General features: G+C 42.3%; 1 protein-coding gene across 4 annotated transcripts in view; it reads left to right on the forward strand.

The window, feature by feature from the left end:
• Positions 1-13,408, forward strand: part of LOC141939181 (high affinity cGMP-specific 3',5'-cyclic phosphodiesterase 9A) — a 105,747-nt gene extending 92,339 nt beyond the window's left edge. For 2 of the 4 annotated variants that reach the window (XM_074858410.1, XM_074858409.1), the window contains 9 exons: positions 1,036-1,122; positions 4,220-4,324; positions 5,458-5,540; positions 6,406-6,562; positions 7,755-7,868; positions 8,404-8,508; positions 9,974-10,102; positions 10,287-10,382; positions 12,043-13,406. In XM_074858410.1, coding sequence (XP_074714511.1) covers positions 1,036-1,122; positions 4,220-4,324; positions 5,458-5,540; positions 6,406-6,562; positions 7,755-7,868; positions 8,404-8,508; positions 9,974-10,102; positions 10,287-10,382; positions 12,043-12,093 — 927 coding nt within the window. In that variant the 3' untranslated portion in view covers positions 12,094-13,406. Of the gene's footprint in view, positions 1-1,035; positions 1,123-4,219; positions 4,325-5,457; positions 5,541-6,405; positions 6,563-7,754; positions 7,869-8,403; positions 8,509-9,973; positions 10,103-10,286; positions 10,383-12,042 lie in introns of all 4 variants that reach the window. The other 2 variants (XM_074858405.1, XM_074858408.1) reach the window with 2 other exon arrangements.
• The last annotated feature ends 3,678 nt before the right edge of the window (positions 13,409-17,086 follow it).

A 17,086-nucleotide genomic window follows, 5' to 3' on the forward strand; every position in this document is an offset into this window, starting at 1 on the left:
TTCTGGAGAGTTTTTAAGAGCCTAAATAACAGAAACTTAACTAAAAATGTCTCCAAGGCCACATTTGTGACATTACACTCATCATGTTAAAAACTTTGGGATCAATCTACTGTCTAAGAACAGTGTCTGCTAGTGGCTACATTTCATCCTCTGCAGATTTTGCCTTCCAAAATGGGAATGCAGACACATAAACTCCTGAACTCTTGGAATTCTGTTCATTTCTGACTGGTGGCAGTGGTTAAGTGTCCAGACACATCAGATTATCAATACCCTTCTTTTTCAATATTTTAAAACCCAGAAGATTAACTGGTTGTGGTAGTGCTAAACTATCTGCAACCCACTTCATGCAGCAGAGCAGATGTTGTCTAAAAGAGCAGCCTGCCTTTGCATTTCAGCTATTGGGATTCATAGTTACAGTTTATGAGAGTGGATGGTCACAAACTGCAATTTGGTAGTGTTATAACAGGAGATCTTTTGTTAAACAAGAAATTCAAGTTAAGATAGTGCCTTTAGGAACTCACAAAAAGTCATAAAGAAATAAGATATTGACACATTATCTAGAATAAATGCTTCTTTAAAGATCTCTGATTTTCGGCTGTCATTTTCTATACAGCTAGGGCCTGATCCATTTCTGTACAGCTTGGGCCTCTGGTGTCAGTGGAAAAACTCCCGCTGATTTCATTGAGCATTAGAACATACCCCAGCTAAATTAGAAAAATAGCAATATTTTTTTGTGAGAAGGAATTGCTATGATACACATGAATCACAATGACTAAAGAGAGCTGGTGTGATTCAAAGCCCTGCACAAAACCTATGAAGTCAACAGCAATCTGTCTACTTCAAAAAGCTTTCAGAACCTCTCTGTCTCCCCTCTTGCACTGTCTTTAATAACGCAATCTTTGAACATCTTTCTTTCATCTTAACAAGAGGGCTCTGCAATTATTTGATGCTTGCAAGGAGGAAATTCACTCTTCAATGTATCATAAAGTAAAGTGATATTTGCCAAGCCAATAACCTATCTGCTCCTGGCTACAGATGCTGAGTTGTCTGGAACATATGTACCATGATCTTGGGTTGGTAAAAGACTTCAACATCAATCCTATCACATTAAAGAGGTGGTTGGTAAGTATTTCAAATTCCTGATATTTGCAATTTTTCAAATTCAAAAATCAATAGATAAAACATTTAGTCATGGAATTAACTTGACTCACATAAGTAATTCCATTGAAAGCAGTCAACCTATACAAATTCTTAAAATTAAGTACTTGAGCAAATGTTTGCATTCTTGTGGTAACAGATGACATTTTTTAAACTGTTTTACATTTGTTTGCCAAGCTTTCTATTACTGAAAGCAGTTAATTTCTGATGAATGCTCTTGATACCTAGTGTAAATGGAGACAAGACGAGTGTCTTCAGATATGGCCTAAAAAAGCCAGTAGGTTCCATAATAATTAGATGTCCTAAATCACAGTGAGTAAAAGAACAAGGCAGGAAGGAAAAGGAATTGCTGAGAAGTTAAATAACTTTCTTTGCCTTGGTCTTTGGTGTTGAGAATGTTGCAGAGATACATGACATGATAAAGATGAGATCATACCCAAACTAAGATGTCTAAAGAAGAAACACTGGAGTATTTAAAAATCAATAAGTTATCAGGTTCAAGGGAGAGCATAAGAAAGAATTTGCTAAAAAGCTGAAGAATATATTGGCTTTCTCAGAAAAACCCATCATGTTCCTAGAGGACTGTAGAACAGTAAATATTCTACCCATTGTTTAAAAAGGATCTAGGGATACCCTGAAGAATTATGGTTAGTAAAATTTACATCTCTATCTGACAAATTGATTGAAACAATAATTAAAAACATCATGATGTGAAGTTCATTATACAGATGTTTCATATGATTCCTGTAGCGAAGAATTATATCTCACTAATCTTTTCTAATTACCTGAAGGGTATGGACAGAATAGAATGAACTGTTTTACATGATTGATGTAGACTCCCAGAAAGGCCTGAACAAATTCCACAAATTCAGAAGGTGACTAGAAAACACGAAGAAAACACTGTATTCATCATGAGTACAGCAAAAGCAAAAAGCACCTGGGCACCAGCATATGCAAGGCAGTGACTGTCACTGCTTGGTGTGCTGCTGCTGGCTGAAGCTAGCAAGGCATTAGGATGATCAGAGACTGGAATAAGGGATAAACGGACCGATGTTGCCATGCCTTCGAAAAGGCTTACCTAGAATTTACGCCTAGGACTGGTTAAGTCTTTTTAGAAAAATGGTATGGCCACATTAAAAAAGATATAAAAAATGATTCAGACCTAGGAAATCTCTCCCTGAACTTCGAAGGCAGATGAAAAGCTCGGTATTGTTGACCTTAGAAAACAGGTGAACAGAAGGGGTGGGATGAAACCCAATACAATCAAGACTAGCACACAGTAGATAAAAGAGAAAATTTCCTCCTCCTGTCTCACAGCCTGAAAACATGGGAAACAAGGTGATATGTCAACACATATCAACATGCCACCCACACACATTACTGCAGGCAGCTTCCTGTTAGCTTGTATCTCCAAGTAATTTGTTACTATTAGCATTTAAGACAGCCTCTTTCTGAACAACAAGGGGAGTTTATTATGTATTTTCTACAAAGGTAAGACAGGGTGAGATTTCCTTTCTTAAACACTAGCTTTGCAGAAAGATGATTAAAAAAAGCCCCAAGGACTCTGCTTCAAACTATGATACTTCCCCAGGCGCGGTATGAGCACCAGTTTGAACTTAAGTGAGTGAGAAAAGGCTTTCTTGCTCCCACATCCACTGGCTACAGAATGTTCCAGAAAGGGGAGGAAGGGATGACTAATACAACTCAGTCACTCCAGCCCTTCAGTGCTCTGAGTCAGGAGTCCCCTGGGATGCTCTGGTCTCCACTGCTGGATGTGTACGTTACATCCGTGCAGTGCTGTACAGTGCCTGGGCACGACCATGGTGTCCATGGGGAGCCTGTGAGAAACTGCCCACCACCTGTGAGCCTGGCTGTCAACCATACTGTGCCATTAATTATTCATTTTAGAATAATGTAATATGTTTGTAAAGTCCTTGCTACAGAATAATCTGAACAGGTTTTGCAATGAAACCCCTAAATATTGAATAAGCACTGAAAACCCACAGTTCTCCTGACCTCATCCAGAGCTTTGAGGCTTCCTAGAAGTCAGGTCCCAGGTTGAAGGGTTTGATCCTGGTGGTGCTTGAGAAGTATTTAATTAAATTCACTATTTAGCTAGAGAAGGGGACACAAATTCCGTTCATGTCATTAATTCAGGCTCAGTAATTGAGGCATGTGCATAAGGGCTCTCTAGGGTCCAGGCTATGGAGGATTCAGCAGAAGGGGTCCAGCAGTGCTGCTGACACTCGGCTGTTTTGTGCAGGACAGGATACCAAAGGCTACCCAGTGCACTGAAAGAATGACTGTGGCATGTGTTAACCCAGCTGTGCCAGCTGCACTCAGCTAGCCCGGCTAACAGTAGTGAAGACACATGGAAAGACAAGCTTTAGTTTGGATTTGTGATGAGGGCACATAGGCAGGATCTGAAGAACATTAAAACACACAAAAATCAGCCCCATGTGCCTATATGGCTAAATCTCTCCCATGCTGCCTAGCGTAGGAAATCCACACAGGTATGCTAGTGCATGTACATTCACATCTTCACTTTGTCAAGCAGCACATCCCAAAGTGCTACCTCTGAGCATCTGCATATGAAATAACAACTACATTTCAGCCTTGAAGATTTCAAAGCTGCAATTTGCCTTCAGCGAGAGAGGGGAATGGGGATGTACTTTGAGTTCTTTACACACCCCAAAGTCACCGTTTAACCACTGCTGTTTGAAATACAAATTCAGGATGAAAGCACAGAGGCCTGTCTCAATACTGAGATGTACTTGCAGCTATGCTGGGATATTTACCCATTGCTAGCTGGTATGAGAGAGAAGTTGCTATGAGTTTACCTCCCTTGAAAGGAAGCAATCTCTCACCCTCCCCCAGGAAGGCAGAGGGTGTCAGAGGGCCTTCTGCTGTCACTCTGTCCTAGCAGAAAGTAATACTGGCCTCCATAGGACTTCTGTAGGGGTATACAGTGCTTCCAGGGAGGCTGGGAAGTGTATGTAATCACGTTTTTATAAAGAAAGAGCTCTCCTGTCTCTGACTGCCTCATTCCCCCTCTCTGCAGCTGTGTATTCATGACAATTACAGAAACAACCCCTTCCATAACTTCCGGCACTGCTTCTGCGTGACCCAGATGATGTACAGCATGATCTCGCTCTGCAGCCTCCAGGTATGCCCCCCACCTCAATAGTATCATTCCGTTTCCATCCTGGGGCACATGTTTGTACACTGAGCATCACTGTGCCACCTTCCTTGCAAATCAGGCCACCAGCTTGCTAGCAACTGATAAGCTTTGCCGTAGCTGCACTTTTTCAATCCCTGGGGAGAGGAGGAGATGTGTTGTGTTCCTACCTCTGGCTGCCCTCTCAGCCATCCCATCACACACCCCAAGCACCTGCACAGCTTTCTGAGGCTGCTGGGAAGATACCTCCACCTCCTGGATAGCCCCAGTTTGTACACTGAAGCTCTTCTGACACTCTGATAGCATGAAACATCTACGAATCAGATCCAAAAGCCTACTAAATTATGGTCTGTGGATACAGTCTTCATCTATGACACAAAATGTTCTCATGAGAGGTTTACTCCAAATGTGTGCTTGTGCGTGGGTGAGCTACTGCAAATAATGCCTTGCATGTACTGTATACAAGATTCACGTTTGACCTGTATTTTGTCCAAAACTATAGGCATCATTGTTGTGGATAACTTGTGTTTATATATTAATTTAATCTCTGTACAAACTAGAATTTATTCAGGTAAAAACCTCCTTTCTTCTCCACAGTTGAACATCTCAGTTACTGCCCTAAGTCTATTTTCTTGCCAGTAAGAGTATGAAGAAAAACTTGCTTTAATGGAAGTTCATCCTGTTCAGAAGCTGTGGGAACACAACACTTAATTTTTCTCACTCTTTTCATAACTTTAGTTAATGCAGAATGCAATGGCAACTAAGCTATCTTTCAGCCCTCCCTTAACTAATCAGGATGCTCAAATGACTTACAAAAGACTGTACTAATATCTCAGTTCTTTTATATGATCTCTGAAGTAATAGCGAGTTTCAAGAAAATTGCCTCCTCTGAGCTGCTGTTATTTAATGCAACAAAGGCAAATCTGAGTCATTTGTACTGGAAGGGAAGGCAGAATTCTCTGTCTTGACTGAAGTAAATTGATCTATGGAAAAATACTTCATTTTGCTCGGATTTGCATTTCTCTAAAAAGTAAATGTGGGTGTTTTTTTTACTTCTTTTAATTTATGGGGACAGAGGAAGTAGAAATCATAATACTACATGAATGTTTTGTATTTTACAGGAGAAATTTTCCCAAATTGACATCTTGATTCTTATGACTGCAGCAGTATGCCATGACTTGGACCATCCAGGCTATAACAATACGTAAGTCTGTCTCTTGCTTTCTCTTCCCTTAAAATTTATTGGGAAGGTAATACCAGCTGGCATTTTTGGTAGACCAGGTTTTCCTTCTCACAGCTTGAGCTGGCCATGACCTTCCCTCATGGCCCTGCTGTTCAGTCACACATGGGCCAAGGCAGAGCCTGCAGAGAACTCAGGTCTGGGTTGGGGTTGCCAGCTGTCCTTGGCTCTGTAAGGAAAATGCTTTTTCAGATTTCTATTCCAACACTTTCCCCAACTCCTGAGAAACCAAGGTAAAATGTTTTACAGCTGAGAGAGAGGGCATAAAGGTTTATAGCTCCATTGACTGAAATGGAATAATTACAATAAAATGCAAAGGGTGATTTAACTTACACACTATTTCATAATTATAAATCATGAAGTGCATATTATTTGATTTATTATCATGTGAGGAAATTAGGCTTGTTAATCCATGGACAATTTTGTGTGCATGTATCTATATGTGAAAAAGAGAGAGAATCTAATTTATTTGTTGTCATTCAGTAAACAAGGTCAGAACCCAGTTCTGACTGGGATCAGTGAGAATCTCTCCGTTGACCTTAGTGGGGGTTGAGTGAAGCCCAGACAGTTCGTTCTATGTCATTTTAAGCTACAGAGACTTGGTAAAATTAAAAAAAAAAAAACAAAACACCCTACGGGGGAATAGTGCCTGAGATTATATTAAAGTAATATCTATCTTCTCTAAAAATCTGATTTAGTATTAACAATCAAAACATAAACTGCAGCTAATCGAATAAGTATTGAAAAGAATGTAAATAAAAGCAAGCAGCATGGTTTAGAGCAGCTGGTGTGTGTCTGCAGGAGTTCTCATTGTTTTTCTTCACATCAGCTATCAGATAAATGCACGAACTGAGCTTGCAGTACGCTACAATGACATCTCCCCACTGGAGAACCACCACTGTGCTGTGGCTTTCCAGATCATTTCCCAGCCAGAATACAACATTTTCTCCAACGTTGACCAGGACCAATTCAAACAGATAAGACAGGTATGAATGCTGTTCCCATCTGTGTCATACAAACTGTTCCTGAAAATATAAGCACTCACAGACTTCCCTGCTGTAGAACGCGAGTGAATCATTCTTGCTAGAGGGTAGGACTGAAAAAGCCCCTCACACTGGAAGGATCCAAGAGCAATTCTTGGAAAATTTCCACATCAGCACTCCCTGGACTGTCTTGCTGAGAAATAATGAGTACATCCTGACTATTAAAGCCTGTGACATTTTGGGGGTAGATATTTATATTATTGAAGGAACCAATTAGCTCCGGCTGGGAAAGGATTAAGCTCTCATGGCAGAAGTTTATGCTTTAAGAGAACATTGTATTAATTTTAAGAGGGCCTTCAAAATGGGAAAATATTTACAACAGCAGAACACTTGTACTGTTTGTTGTAAGAGGCTCTGGTGGACTGGGAGTCATCACAGCTATCTCTGAGACAGTGAACAATGCTACAGTTCTCATAAGAGCACCAAGGGCCAAAAATCGATCTTAGTTTCCATGTTACACCTTCCTTAAACGCCAAATGAAAAAACAGACTGATGTAAGGGCTCACATACTGGTCTGGTTGAAGTTACTGATTCTGGCAGTGCATGAGAAGCAGGCATGGGCCCAAAATGGATAGATCTGTATGAAAACCCGCAACTTTAAATTAACCACATCTTCTCCCATCATAAACTCTGCCCAGCAGGAGGATACAGAGCTCCTAACACATTGTCTGCATCTGGGTATTTCAAAGCCCTTAATCCAAGGAGGATGAGCACAGAGAACATCCACATCTACTGAGCTTTGTCTCTTTCTCAGGCCACAAAGAGTCAGCAGCAAAACCTATAGTGCTTTCCAAGGAGCCAAAAGTGGATCTTGGCAAACAGAGTGTGGCTTTTAACATCCTGTTGTACAGTTCATTTTTCCACATTTAGTCAATCAGAGAGGAAAAAGCTCAATGCCTCTGGAATATCACACCAGTGTTACAGATCGATCCAACCATGATCTTCATATACTATGAACTCTTTATAACCCTCTTCCAGTTTGCTTGGCAGTTTCAGGTCAGAAATTTCCCCTTTTGGTGTTAAAAATGTTATGCATCTGAGCCTTTTTGTGTGTAAGAAAGACCCTACTTTGCTCTGCAATAGTGGACTTTGTAAAGAATGCCAAGTTAATATGTGAACGTGTTTTCTTTGCTAGGGGATAATTACGTTAATCCTGGCTACAGACATGGCGAGACATGCAGAAATACTGGACTCTTTCAAGGAAAAAATGGAAAATTTTGATTACTCAAATGAAGAACACATGACCTGTGTAAGAAGGTTTTGTAGATTGTTATTTTTCTGTGCATAGTGTGAAAGCTTGTAGATTAACATTCATTTGTTTAAAAACCAAGATTCAATATACATTATCAAAAACTAATCCTTCCTACATCCTCTGCCCCACCGAAAAGAATTAAAATTTGGAAGTGCTCTATCTAAAATAGAGCTAATCCAGTCATCTTTGACATCCAGGGAAGTCTCTCCCCAGCTGCCTCTGAGTGCTCCACAAACAACTTCATGGTCATTTGTGGCTGAATCTCTTCATGCAGCAGATAATCGCATGCCCCACTGTGACACATCCCAGTGCTACAGTCAGGGAAACTGAGGTAGGGAGGTGATAAATGATTTACACAGGGTAACTGAGAGAGTGGAAAAGAATCCAGCATTTAAGACCTCTGATTTAATCCTAAAACTGTCCTTTCTGTTTGAAAACATTGCCTCCCATTGCATTGTAAAGACACAGGTTCTGGATAGGGGGAAAAGGGCTGGCAATAAGACTGCAGTATTAAAGTATTATCCTCTTTCAGCTGAAGATGGTACTGATAAAATGCTGTGATATCTCCAATGAAGTCCGCCCGATGGAAGTAGCGGAGCCCTGGGTAGATTGCTTACTAGAGGAATACTTTATGCAGGTAAGAATGAGGGAGACATGCAATTGCACAACTTGCTGCTCTTCCTGAATCCCACCTCAGCTACAGGTGCTCTGCTGCCTGACAGCCCAGTCTAGCTCTAGGATGGAAAGGCTTCTTTTACAGAAAGCAGGAGAAGGATGTCAGCAAGAAAAGCTGTTCAGAAAGCAAGTGAATGCAATTGACTGTAATTTGCAGGTGAAAGACAACAGCAACCTAGAAATCCTAATGCTAGCAGACTGACGCTTGTTCTCTGTAAAGTGGCTGCCTTGCAAGTTCGTTTGACATACGATTTTTGAGCCAAAAGGGCAAGAGCAGTGGCAAGAGAAAGTTGTCAAGTAAACGATATCAAATATCACACAGGAACTAGTCTAGATAATTTTCACTGTGTATGAACATTTGCCTAGAGAGAAAGCAGACGACTTGCTGAAGTGTGCAAAGTCAGACTTTAAGCTCCCCAAACCATTGTTCCTCACTGGATTCCCAGGTGGACACAGTTTCTGTTTGCTTAAAAAAGGATCCCTGGAAGAGCAGCCCTCAGATGCCTCCAGCACATGGGCTCTTGAGCACTACGTATGTGCTGCAGCAGTGGGATCTCAAGAGACACACAGCTGCAGTGCTCTGAGGAGGGGATGCCAGATCTTTCTTGTGTCTTTTCTCTACACCTTGATAGGGTGCATGCTGAGGAGGGCTTCTCACAAGAGACAGACACATCAGACGATGTGTCAGAAACACTCCTTACTCATCGCATCTGCAGCTTTTTACTCAAAATTACAGTATCTGTGTGCCTTACTATTTTGGCCACCCAGCAAAAGCACTATGTGCCAAAAGGCCCAATAATTGAGAGAGAAAGTCTGCAACAGGGTATCTGCATCCACAGTCTGTGACCTCCTTGCACATGCATCCACATAGAAACAGTGAGCTATGTGGTCAAGTAGGTAGCTTGGTAAACTCACTGCAGTCAATGGAACTGTTTTGCATTGACTCAGCTAGCCAGGTTTAGTTTTAATAATTAGTAAAGAAAGACATGTATTTTCTTGTTGAATACCTGAAAATAATCACTCTCTGGAGCACAATGAGGAAATCAAAGACTTATTCCTTCTCTTACAGAGTGGCAAAAGCCATTACCACCTTTCTGAATGCTCAGACATATTTTACCTCACAAGTCCCATGGGTTTGCAAAGAGAACCAGGTGGCCTCATTGTCCTGTAAGCCTGGAGGTGAACACTTCCATGCCAGTACTGGGCAGATATAACTGAACAGAGTTCTCTTTATTCAGATGTTTGATCTCAACAAAGCAGGATTCATTGGCCTGAGGGAAGCATTTGCTATTCTGTGCTATCTTCAGACACTACTGAGATCTGTATCTGAAGGCTACTGATCTTTAGCTAGTGATCTACTTGGTATGTCACTCTGCTCGCAGGCTTCTAGCCGAGATTAATATTTGTTAACTCTGGATTTGTTCCAGAGTGACCGAGAAAAATCTGAGGGCCTTCCAGTGGCACCATTCATGGATCGCGATAAAGTAACTAAACCAACAGCACAGATCGGCTTCCTGAAGTTCGTTCTCATCCCCATGTTCGAAACAGTAACAAAGGTAAGTCACCTAAGGCCAGAAGCAGAAGTGGGGGCGTGCAGAGCTTCAGTATTTGCTCTGAGAGGTGTTTAGTTAGCCAGGGAAACAAGGATGTACAGTTCACATCCTGCCTTTCAGCCCATTTCTAGCATGTACAGGTTAATGAATACAAAAGGAAATGTTGATCTCTCTCATTTTCACCTAGCTATTTCCAGAAGTGGAGGAGGTGATGCTCCAGCCCCTTTGGGAATCCAGGGACCGCTATGAGGAATTAAAACAGATAGATGATGCTATGAAAGAGGTAAGTTCTAAATATCTTATTGATAAAACAAATGTTATGATTGAATAAGTCAAACATTATAATTTAATAGCAGTTTAATTCCAAAACAGTAGGAATGCTTATGGCATAATCATTATCATGAGAAACACATTCATTACACGTGGCTGGAGAAAGGCGTGTACCACAAGCAATAAGTGTGTGCCAGAACGTGCCCTTGCAGAGTCCATCAGGCACCACACAAGCATGGCCATGGGAAGGAAGCTGCTTGCAAGAGAGGGACCAGGAGACGAAACACAGAGATAAATACCTGAGGGGAGTATGTTAGCAAACACTTCTACCAGGAAGAAGCTATACATTCCCCTGAGAAGGAGTAAGCCTGGGCTAGATTGCAGCAAAATGTCCTGGGGTCAGGCAGTTCAAGGCACTGCACCACAAATGCATAACTTTCTTTCTGGGAAGAAGCTTCTACTGACATGTCTATCATCAAGCATGTGCCTGAAAATTTATGGGGAATTATTCTCATATGCACAGCATCCAGTAGGATTAAACACACAACCAATGCAGCCATTTTATGGCCCAGGCTGAATGGGGACCTCCATTTACAGAGTGTCCCTCTTTTTGCCATGTAAGGCTTAGGGGCAGTAGGATATACATGTAACCCTGTCTACTCTCTCCAGCCACGTCTGCATTGCCTGACAGGGCAGAGGCTGAGGCCGGGTCCTGGGAGTAAGTGCCCCACACCCGCAGTGCAGCAGCAGGCGTGCTGGCCCGGCTCCCGCAGCGCCCTGCAGCCTATGACACTGGGCCTGCATGCCTTCCTTGCACTCCTCTGTGACTGCTTCTTTTCCCGGTCAGGGCAGACGACAAAACCTGACCAAATGGCATCACAGTGTGGGAGTTTTCTGACATGAACAAATGTATCTTGTAGACAGGATACTATCAGTCATTCCATCCTTAAAATAAATTGGGAAGTGCCCTGGAGTACTAGTTGTGCTGATGTTGTTTGATAGATGGGAAATGAAGGTTCACTCACTTGATCATCCCTGCCTGGATGAGGGGAATAGTAGCTTTCTGGTGTAGATCCCACCTCCTTCCAAGTGATTTGGAGGAAAAGCCCGTCAGCAGCACAAATACTAAGGCTGGTTAATCAAAGAACACATGCTTTGAGGGCACTAAGTCATAAAGGAAAAGAAAGTCTTCTAGGCATTCTTCAGTTTAGAGTGGAGCATTTCTCAAAGGAGGGAAGAAGAACTCCAGTATGACTGCCAGACTTTCTGAGTCCTGTTCATCTTTCAAGTTGAGCCTAGATTTTACTTTTGGTTTACAGAAGCTGTCAAAACAGAAATTTTGTACAAACTGATGGAGCTTTAATTATGGTCTATTGGCACAAGAGGTCTTAGGAAAATAGGAGAAGCCTGAATTCAGAAATATCCTGAAACAAGAGAAGTTAGTTAATAATCCAAGAGCCTAGCACGGCAGAGGATGAGAAAGACTGAGTGCTGTTTACAGGACATACATGTTCAGGTTAAAAGGTGCCTGTGATATACCAAGCTACTGCCTGTTATTTCCCAAGAAGTGTTGCACACGCCTTGTGCAGAGATGAGTGTTCAACTCACAGCAGCGGTGTAAAGTGGCACTGTGTGAGTCAGGGGTATTAATCCTGCTTTGGTCTTCATTTCAGTTGCAGAAAAAGAAATGTGAAAGTTTGACCACCGACAGTACCGAAAAGTGAGATGAAAAAGTCTTTGAGCAAAACATAAGCCCTAAGGTTATTCTGGTTTTGAGAAATGCTGTATTTGCCAAACAGATGTGGTGACTACATCAAAATCCAACTGGGACCATGTATGCGGAGAGGTGGCAGGCACGGATGCCCTGCCTGCCTGGGTGCCTTGCCTACAGCCTGCAACCTGCTCGCACAGGCACTGCCACCATCGGGCACCAAGGGCTCCTCTCACTCCGGCAGGACCATCACACCCCCACCCCGCCCCCCGGCAGGACTTCCCCTGCGGACATTGCACAGATTGCAGCACAGCTCAAATCTTCAGCAGATTTGCCTTTTTGGTGACCACACTGACCACGGTCTGTAGAGACAAAGCAGAATTTAGCTAAGGAGCCTTTTCTGGAAAATGATCCACTGGCATCCAAAAACAAAAGAAAATTTGTTTTAGTCAAGATACTATATGTATGTATACAGCAGTATGCTAATTACAGCATATCTTAACAGATGCTTATATTCTGACAGGGGTCCTGGCATATATTTTTGTTTGCCTAGTAGGCCCTAATGACACATTTCTCTGTATTATTCTCTCAATTTTATAGTGTTCACAGTACACTCAGAAGCCCAGCATAGTGGATGCAATTTGTTTTTGTTTTCTACACTAGAAGAAATCAGAAGAAACCTTAGCGAGTTTGCAGGTTCACTTTGTGGCCTGGTACAGCTAGATGTCAAGGGATCCTTCAGCACAAGCAAAGAAGGGAGCACAAAGCTGAAACCACTGTGCAATCCTATTTTTATCCTCATGGATGCAAAAAGCAACAACAAGAAAAACCTTCAAAGATGTACAGACTTCTTTTTTTTTTACTTTTAAACTGATCTGCTAAATAATATATTCTTCTACAGAAATGGGTGTTGTTTTCTTTTGCGTATGCATTCACATGAGAACTGTCTCTGTTCCTAAAGACAAATGCTTTCATAATGAATACAAGGTAAGGGGCTGTAAAGGTCAGGTTGGCTCTCCTTCAGAGGAGGAGCTTTAGAAACTTCTTAGCATCGTAAGAGAAATACTGAAAGAGCTTCACTTCCCTTGGTGACTTTGTAAAGGTTGGGAGCCAAGCACTGCCCAGAGTTGCAGTCATGCAAATGGACAGCAGGCAACACTGCGACCGACTCCGGTGCACCACCTCACCAAAGCGGAGGCCAGAAGAGATCCCCCTTCCTTGTGCCCATGAGAGGTGAGCCACGGCCACGCTGCTCACCCACTCCTGGTTTCTCCCATTGGGGAAAGGTCACCCTCTCTGGGGGTTTCAGTGGACAGGATCAGTCCCTATCACAGCATGGCTGCTGAGACCAGTAATTTGCATGCACCCTGGCTTGCTGGCTCCTCCATGCGTGATGCTCCGGTCCTCCTTGGCTCAGTTCCTGAGGCTGTCCCATCAACTTTGTTAGATGTGTTAGCAATAAGGGTAACACAAGTGCTACACCTCTGCAAAGTCCAAAGCCACACGCATTGTCTTAGTTTGTTTTTCAAAAAGAGATGAGCAGGTGGGGGCTAATCTTTCCCCCCATGACCCATGAAACACTTTAGGAAGCTCAGCCTCTCTGGCAGGTGCCTAGTACCAAGCTCACCACTGAACAACAAACCCTGCCTCCTGCTCTGGAAATTCAGATTTTTTTCTCCTGTTGTTTCTGAACATTAATTCTGAGCTTAACTCCTGTTTCTCCCCTAGTGCTGTTTCCCATGTTTGCTCTTTCTTTTGCACAAAACCATATTACTTCAACCACTCTCCAGTCTCCCAGGGAGATCAATATTACCTTGAAACATCCATCCCTCTGCACTACTCCTGCTTGCACATTTCCAGTGAGGCAGGACAGACCCACAGCTAGTTCTCCACTGGTACGTCTTTCTGCCTAAGCTGCCTTCTCCTTTAAACAGCTTTTTGTGTGTGTGGTTTTGGGCTTTCTGCTGCAAACTGGAAAAGGGTCTGATTCCTGGATTTGAACAGTCCTGGGGGACCCCAAGGGAGATGGGGAGATCCAAGCACAGGGTCAGCTCCAAGCTACACAGACATCTTCATGAATGGATGAACTAAACCCTAGTTTTCATTAACCTCAAACTTTCAATGCTTGAAAGTTGGATTTGAATTATGTGGTTTGGGCCCTTTTTCTGTACTAAATCTTATAATCCAAAGTACATTATGACCCAGATTATTCTGCTGTGAAATTCTTCACTTCTTTTTCAAAAGTAAATCAAATTTACCGTCTCCATTCAAGCAGATTTCCGTCACAAATCAGCTCCCAAAGCAGATGTGCTGTGCAGGAGCTATAAACAATTGCTTAGCATATGCCAAATCCTGCATTGAGCTAGTTACATTAGATGAGAAAACCTTCTGTAGGAACTTGACTGCTCCCTCCTCCCCCTAAAACTGTTTAAGAGGTAAATCCTGATAGGAAGTTTTGTTTCAGTTAGAAGGATTTTCTCTAACCATAAACCCTAATCCAACAAGTATTTATACATGTGCTTAACTCCCACAAGCCTAGTCATGGACCCTGGCGTACAGTAGCTAATTGTCCAGTGCAGGCTCCTTAGCTTTCTCTAGTTGAAGTTCATGGGAGTTTGAGAATTGATGGCCCTTGGTGCTTGTTTTGGCTCCACCATTTTTAAGAGCAACCTGAAAACTGTTTACTGGAGAGACGTGATCAGAAGACGTTGGTGAAATCCTGCTGACTTTATTGGAATTGTATCAGAAACGTGGAGAAGGGAATGCAACCCATCCTCAGGGCTGCACTAGTGGCTGTCACAATGCTGTAATGCACTGTGCAGCTTACTGAAAGAGCAGGCAACATCCAGGTTGCTATTCATAGACAGCTGTAAAAAAGACAACATGCAATCACAACCAGCTATTGGTATAAATGGGAATACCACAGCATTTTTTAATCTCATTTGACTTTGTAATACTAGATTTCTAAGAGACAATCCTCCCAACATATGTTTAACCAAGGGGAATGCAAGGCATTCTTTCATAATTCTAGTTTCTTATACTTTTTCCATAATATTTGACGTTGTGATTCATATGCAAATTAATGGATTTGAGAATCTTGGCAATCAACCCATTAAAATGTCACACATTTTCAGGGTGAGATTTTGAAACTACACTTAGCATGAAAATGAAGACTTTTGAGGCAGCCAGACAGATGTCTCAAGTGTGATTTAATCTTTTCTCTCCCTAATCCAATGAGTAAGAGTGAATATTATATATCAGGGTTGTTGTTTCAACTTACAGTAGGTGCCTTACAAAGAACTTTATATGACCTGTTGCATGCATCTTTTCAGCATCATGACAGTGCCACATGCATCCCAGCCTTACGTAGCTACACCTATACTTGTGATTAAAGTTTATAACTATTCTATGCTGATTAGCCTGGGAAACTAATGATGAGCCCTGGGGTTTTACTTCTTATTTTTTTGAAACTATGAGATCCCTTAGCCCCATACTCACTTCATTTTTAGTATGGCTTTCATAATCAGATCAAACTAAGGCTATAGTATAACTGTATGTCAAGGAAACAGCTTTTTAAAAATGTGAATAACCCCACAGCAGCCAATTTGCAATGAAAATTTAGTGTGTGTTAAATACATGGGTTATGTAATGCCAAAGAAGTATCTGTACATGGAAATTGTTAATCTCAGTGCTGCCTCTGAGCAGCAATAATAACAGCATCTGTTCCATATGGGAGTGAAGCAGAGTGCTGGTGTGGAGTATGAGCCCATCAGGAGAAGCTCTGTCAAGTAGTATTCAATTTTCCTGTTTAAACAGTGAGCTTTTACTGCAAACTGCCCCTTCCCTCTGGAAATATCTGAAGAACAAGTCTTACCTTTGTGCCTGGTTTGTGGTATTAAGAGTGTACACACTTCTTGTTATTCTGTCATATTATGTTTTGTTGTGAAGGTTTCTGTGAGAGAGCAGACACAGTGGGGCAAATCACCTACCCCACTAATGCAAAATCCAGCCATATTTACTTCTTTCCCACGATCTTCCTGTGGCAAGGCGGGGTATAAAACACAGCAACACGCCTATTATTGACAAGGAGCACTCAAGCCCCAGCCTGCAGGAAGGATGCATGTGACAGGACAGCCTGGCACAGGGCCATCCAGCTGCTGCTCTGGCTCCCAATATAAGAAAATTACTTTCCAAGAGGTTGCTCTGGAATCAGGCACATCCCAGCTCCAGGCTGTGGTCCAGAGGACACCAGGCAGGTCCTGCCCTCCTGAGCCACCCTTCTGTATGCACAACTCTCTGCCATGCAGCACCCTCGCGATTAAGGTTGTTCAGTGTCAGCAAAGTGAAGCAAAGACTTTCTGAAGTGTGTTTAAAATAGCTTGGATACTGCTTTTCTAGGCAACATGGCAGTGCAGTGGGCGATCTCCCCTTTCTCTCAGCTCTCCAGGGGAGTGCCTAGGCAGAGGTAAAGTTTGTACTCTGAAAAACTGGTGCATTGGAGTCCTGGTCTGTGTGTGGATGCTATGATAATGCAAGAAACCAGTAAGTCTTAATAATAAACCTAGATCTGCCACCGGCTTCAAGTACCCTCTAGAGCAAGTCACCAAGCCAGGGGTTCCCTCTCCTTTCAAACAGAGACCCATCTCTGCAAAGCACCTTGTGGTATTCTGATGTAAAATGCTCCTCACTGCAAGAATGAACAGTTACCACTTTCAGAGAACACAGCTTCACAGAAACTTCTGGCCAAAACACTTATTAGATGTCCTCATAAATGAAGAAGCTGCAACCAATGAGTCAAACATCTCTTTCTTTGTGATCATATTGTAGTAGATCTGGCTCTTTGCTAGTGAGGAGTCATACTTCTCACTACCTCACACACACAAAAAAAGCTTTCTGACTATTTTGGCATGTAATCAGGAATTACAGGTGTACGCAGGCACATGCACACACACAAAATGACTATCATCTGTAGACATTTTTGTAATACCACTCTTGGCTCTGTTGCA

This window comes from Strix uralensis, chromosome 2 (assembly GCF_047716275.1).
Source record: "Strix uralensis isolate ZFMK-TIS-50842 chromosome 2, bStrUra1, whole genome shotgun sequence".
NCBI classification, from domain to species: domain Eukaryota; kingdom Metazoa; phylum Chordata; class Aves; order Strigiformes; family Strigidae; genus Strix; species Strix uralensis.